Here is a 6,050-nt window from a genome sequence, read left to right on the forward strand (position 1 = left end):
AGGTTTACAGGGAGCGGTTGCAGGTTTAAAGGGAACGGTTGCAGGTTTACAGGGAACGGTTGCAGGCTTAAAGGGAACGGTTGCAGGTTTACAGGGAACGGTTGCAGGTTTAAAGGGAACGGTTGCAGGTTTACAGGGAACGGTTGTAGGTTTACAGGGAACGGTTGCAGGTTTACAGGGAACAGTTGCAGGTTTACAGGGAACAGTTGCGGTTGCAGGTTTACAGGGAACGGTTGCAGGTTTAAAGGGAACGGTTGCAGGTTTACAGGGAATGGTTGCAGGTTTACAGGGAACGGTTGCAGGTTTAAAGGGAACGGTTGCATGTTTACAGGGAACGGTTGCAGGTTTACACAGAACGGTTGCAGGTTTAAAGGGAACGGTTGCAGGTTTACAAGGAACAGTTGCGGTTGCAGGTTTAAAGGGAACAGTTGCAGGTTTACAGGGAACGGTTGCAGGTTTACAGGGAACTGTTGCAGGTTTAAAGGGAACGGTTGCAGGTGTACAGGGAACGGTTGCAGGTTTACAGGGAACAGTTGCAGGTTTACAGGGAACGGTTGCAGGTCTCTCCCTTCTGCTCAGATCAGAGTGATTTCAGGATCTTTTTTCTCACTCTATTTTGGCTGCAGAAGCGAGTCAGTTTGTTCAGACGCCCACAGAGCAGAGTGACAGATGACTCATCTTCATCAGGAGGAGGAGGAGGAGGAGGAGGAGGAGGAAGAGGAGGAGGAGAGCAGCCTGAATTAAACAGCAGATTTTATACGGTAAATGTTTTAAATTCAGTAGAATGCTCCTTTAATCACCTGTAGAGGGGCGGGGCTTCTCACCTAAACCAAAAACAACCTGAAAACACTGATGACCTCAGAGGGCTGTTTCAGAACCAGGTTATCTCCGATTATCTATAGAAATGAATGTGAATGTAGTGTAAAGAGCGTTGAGTGGTTGAAGACTAGAAAGGTGCTATAGAAATGCAAGTCCATTTGAGCTCTATATATTTATATATATATATATATAGGTATATATGCTGTATATACACCCATATATATTATATATTATATATGTATAATATATAATATATATATTATATATCTGGGTATTATTACTAACATTATTATTTTGTTATTTCTTTTTTCTTTATCACAATATGTAAAGAAGCTGTGTGAAATGTAAAGTGGTGCAAACAGGTGGAATATCTCTTCAATGACGTCAACACAGCGGCGCCTCCTTCAGGTCAAACTGAGAAACTAATGAAATGTTTATTTTACTATCTTCAAGCTATTATTCATTCATTCATGTATTCATGTATTCATTTATTCATTCATTCATGTATTGTTATAGATGTTGTGTGTATACAGTATAAACAGAATAAGGCCTCTGGGTTCTGGAGGTGATGCTGCTGGCCGCTGGGCGGCGCTGCTGTCTGCTGGACCGGAAGCAGGTCTCTCTGTGTTTCCGTTTCCGTTTCCGGTGAGGTCACGGTGTTTTGTTTTGTGTCTCCAGCAGCGGAGTCCTCCGGTACACCGCTCCGGTCCTCCGGTCTCTCTCCACCGTCTCTCTGCTTCTTCTAGCCGCTCAGATGTACCGAGCTCCAGTCAGACCTCCGCGGAGTCCCGGAGCTCTGAGGCCGGCTGGCAGGTTCTCCTCTCCGGCCTCCAGCTGGAGAGACCCCGGGGCTCCGGTCTGCTCTCCCTACGGAGGATCTCCGCGTGGTTACCATGGTTACACCTACTCTCCCGGGTCTCACCGGGGATACAGGGACGGTTCTCCGGCCCGGTTCGGGTCCGGGTCCAGAGGAGGTTTTCAGCGGTCCGGATCAGACCACCACATGCAGGTAAAGAGACCCGGAACTGGTGCACGCGCACATGCACTAAAAATCATGAAAAAATCGATTTAACTAAACATCAATAATCTGATCACTTCTGTTGATAACATCCCGTTCACACCAACGACCCGGTTAGACCCGGTTAGACCCGGTTAGACCCGGGATATCTGATCCTGTTAAACCCGGTTAAACCCAGTTAAACCCGGTTAAACCCGGTTAAACCCAGTTAAACCCAGTTAAACCCAGTTAAACCCGGTTAGACCTGGTTAAACCCAGTTAAACCCGGTTAAACCCGGTTAAACCCGGTTAAACCCAGTTAAACCCGGTTAGACCTGGTTAGACCCGGGATATCTGATCCTGTTAAACCCGGTTAAACCCGGTTAAACCCAGTTAAACCCAGTTAAACCCGGTTAGACCTGGTTAAACCCAGTTAAACCCGGTTAAACCCGGTTAAACCCGGTTAAACCCAGTTAAACCCGGTTAGACCTGGTTAGACCCGGGATATCTGATCCGGTTAGACCCAGTTAGACCTGGATATCTGATCCTGTTAAACCCGGTTAAACCTGGTTAAACCCAGTTAAACCCGGTTAAACCCGGTTAAACCTGGTTAAACCCAGTTAAACCCGGTTAAACCTGGTTAAACCCGGTTAAACCTGGTTAAACCCAGTTAAACCCGGTTAAACCCGGTTAAACCCAGTTAAACCCGGTTAGACCTGGTTAGACCCGGGATATCTGATCCGGTTAGACCCAGTTAGACCTGGATATCTGATCCTGTTAAACCCGGTTAAACCTGGTTAAACCCAGTTAAACCCGGTTAGACCCGGTTAGACCCGGGATATCTGATCCGGTTAAATCTGGTTAGATCCGGTTAAACCCGGGATATCTGATCTGGTTAGACCCGGTTAGATCCGGTTAGATCCGGTTAGACCCGGTTAGACCCGGGATATCTGATCTGGTTAGACCCGGTTAGATCCGGTTAGACCCGGTTAGACCCGGGATATCTGGTCGGGGTGGGGGGGGTAATAGTGACGTGTTTATATTATAATATAGTTTATATATAAAAACACATTTATAACTTTATTACATGTTTATGTTGTTATAATATAGTTTATATAACACAACATATAACCCTAACTAGTGTGTGAGCCGGTCCGACCTGTCTCTCATCCTGTCGGTTGACGTGGGTTAACCCTTTCACACAACCAACCCTGGTTCAACCGTGGCTGAGTCCTCGGTGTGAAAGCGGTATTAGTACTCCCTCATTACTTCATCATGATCTATATCTATATCTATATCTATATCTCTATCTCTATCTATAAGACACACGTGTTGGATTCATCATATTCATGAATATGAAAAAGTTGAACACGACGTCGACGTGAGTCCTGACGTGAGTCCTGACGTGAGTCCTGACGTGAGCCCTGACGTGAGTCCTGACGTGAGCCCTGACGTGAGCCCTGACGTGAGTCCTGACGTGAGCCCTGACGTGAGCCCTGACGTGAGTTCTGACGTGAGTTCTGACGTGAGCCCTGACGTGAGTCCTGACGTGAGTTCTGACGTGAGTCCTGACGTGAGTTCTGACGTGAGCCCTGACGTGAGCCCTGACGTGAGCCCTGACGTGAGTCCTGACGTGAGTCCTGACGTGAGTCCTGACGTGAGTCCTGACGTGAGCCCTGACGTGAGTTCTGACGTGAGCCCTGACGTGAGCCCTGACGTGAGCCCTGACGTGAGCCCTGACGTGAGCCCTGACGTGAGCCCTGACGTGAGTCCTGACGTGAGTCCTGACGTGAGTCCTGACGTGAGTTCTGACGTGAGCCCTGACGTGAGCCCTGACGTGAGCCCTGACGTGAGCCCTGACGTGAGCCCTGACGTGAGCTCTGACGTGAGCCCTGACGTGAGCCCTGACGTGAGCCCTGACGTGAGTCCTGACGTGAGCCCTGACGTGAGCCCTGACGTGAGCTCTGACGTGAGCTCCTGACGTGAGTCCCTGACGTGAGCCCTGACGTGAGTTCTGACGTGAGTCCTGACGTGAGCCCTGACGTGAGCCCTGACGTGAGCCCTGACGTGAGCCCTGACGTGAGCCCTGACGTGAGCCCTGACGTGAGCCCTGACGTGAGTCCTGACGTGAGTCCCTGACGTGAGCCCTGACGTGAGCCCTGACGTGAGTCCCTGACGTGAGCCCTGACGTGAGCCCTGACGTGAGCCCTGACGTGAGCCCTGACGTGAGCCCTGACGTGAGTTCTGACGTGAGTCCTGACGTGAGCCCTGACGTGAGTTCTGACGTGAGCCCTGACGTGAGCCCTGACGTGAGCCCTGACGTGAGCCCTGACGTGAGCCCTGACGTGAGTTCTGACGTGAGCCCTGACGTGAGCCCTGACGTGAGCCCTGACGTGAGTTCCTGACGTGAGCCCTGACGTGAGCCCTGACGTGAGCCCTGACGTGAGCCCTGACGTGAGCCCTGACGTGAGTTCTGACGTGAGCCCTGACGTGAGCCCTGACGTGAGTTCTGACGTGAGCCCTGACGTGAGCCCTGACGTGAGCCCTGACGTGAGTCCTGACGTGAGCCCTGACGTGAGTTCCTGACGTGAGCCCTGACGTGAGCCCTGACGTGAGTTCTGACGTGAGTCCTGACGTGAGCCCTGACGTGAGTTCTGACGTGAGCCCTGACGTGAGCCCTGACGTGAGCCCTGACGTGAGTTCTGACGTGAGCCCTGACGTGAGCCCTGACGTGAGCCCTGACGTGAGCCCTGACGTGAGCCCTGACGTGAGTTCTGACGTGAGTTCTGACGTGAGTCCTGACGTGAGCCCTGACGTGAGTTCTGACGTGAGCCCTGACGTGAGCCCTGACGTGAGCCCTGACGTGAGCCCTGACGTGAGTCCTGACGTGAGCCCTGACGTGAGCCCTGACGTGAGCCCTGACGTGAGCCCTGACGTGAGTCCTGACGTGAGCCCTGACGTGAGCCCTGACGTGAGTTCTGACGTGAGCCCTGACGTGAGCCCTGACGTGAGTTCTGACGTGAGCCCTGACGTGAGCCCTGACGTGAGCCCTGACGTGAGCCCTGACGTGAGCCCTGACGTGAGCCCTGACGTGAGCCCTGACGTGAGCCCTGACGTGAGTCCTGACGTGAGCTCTGACGTGAGCCCTGACGTGAGCCCTGACGTGAGCCCTGACGTGAGCCCTGACGTGAGCCCTGACGTGAGCCCTGACGTGAGCCCTGACGTGAGCCCTGACGTGAGCCCTGACGTGAGCTCTGACGTGAGTCCTGACGTGAGCCCTGACGTGAGTTCTGACGTGAGTCCTGACGTGAGCCCTGACGTGAGTCCTGACGTGAGCCCTGACGTGAGCCCTGACGTGAGCCCTGACGTGAGCCCTGACGTGAGCCCTGACGTGAGCCCTGACGTGAGCCCTGACGTGAGTCCTGACGTGAGTCCTGACGTGAGTCCTGACGTGAGTCCTGACGTGTTGCTGACGGACCGTTGGACTTCCTCCTGTTAGCACATCTATTCGTTGGTTGGCCGTAGCATTTTAGCAGTCAGCTCTAACAGCATTAATACGTGTTATTAGTCTAAATCATCCTGTATGAATGTTAATCATCATAGTTTATTAAGTTATGGTATAAAGCACTGAGCTCTCCTAAATAACTACTTTATAATCAATATACAACATGAATCCATCTTTTATAAAGTATGAAAATACATTAAACACATTGTTTATGATTTACATGTTATTAAAGCTGTGTGTGTGTGTGTGTGTGTGTGTGTGTGTGTGTGTGTGTGTGTGTGTGTGTGTGTGTGTTTTCAGGGAGGATCTTCAGACTCTTCGGTGGAGAAATATTTCAGTCCGTCAATGCTGCAGGATCCCTGGGCAGCTCTGCTCGTCACAGACGCTCCGGAAGACAGAAGGACGAGCTGACAGAAAACAACGACAGAAATCAACAACAGTAAACAACAACAGAAATCAACAACAGTAAACAACAGTAAACAACGACAGAAATCAACAACAGTAAACAACAACAGTAAACAACGACAGAAATCAACAACAGTAAACAACAACAGTAAACAACGACAGAAATCAACAACAGAAAAACAACAACAGTAAACAACAACAGAAATCAACAACAGTAAACAACGACAGAAATCAACAACAGTAAACAACAACAGTAAACAACGACAGAAATCAACAACAGAAAAACAACAACAGTAAACAACAACAGAAATCAACAACAGTAAA

The 6,050-nt window shown here is 50.6% G+C and overlaps 1 protein-coding gene across 1 annotated transcript; it reads left to right on the forward strand.

Moving 5' to 3' along the window:
• Positions 1-1,372: 1,372 nt before the first annotated feature.
• LOC119484289 (M-phase specific PLK1 interacting protein) lies at positions 1,373-5,791 on the forward strand. Its single transcript, XM_037763001.1, has 2 exons — positions 1,373-1,828; positions 5,622-5,791. Exons 1-2 carry the CDS (start codon positions 1,574-1,576, stop codon positions 5,730-5,732), a joined length of 366 nt encoding a protein of 121 aa, XP_037618929.1. The 5' UTR covers positions 1,373-1,573; the 3' UTR covers positions 5,733-5,791.
• Positions 5,792-6,050: the final 259 nt, after the last annotated feature.

Source organism: Sebastes umbrosus, unplaced genomic scaffold (assembly GCF_015220745.1).
Source record: "Sebastes umbrosus isolate fSebUmb1 unplaced genomic scaffold, fSebUmb1.pri scaffold_132_arrow_ctg1, whole genome shotgun sequence".
In the NCBI taxonomy this organism is placed as follows: Eukaryota; Metazoa; Chordata; class Actinopteri; order Perciformes; family Sebastidae; genus Sebastes; species Sebastes umbrosus.

Bases quoted from the DNA above. Each gene is read 5' to 3' on its own strand.
- LOC119484289 (XM_037763001.1), top strand. From the start codon at position 1,574: ATGTACCGAGCTCCAGTCAGACCTCCGCGGAGTCCCGGAGCTCTGAGG. The intron at 1,829-5,621 runs GTAAAGAGACCC...GTGTGTTTTCAG, and splicing joins GATCAGACCACCACATGCAG to GGAGGATCTTCAGACTCTTC.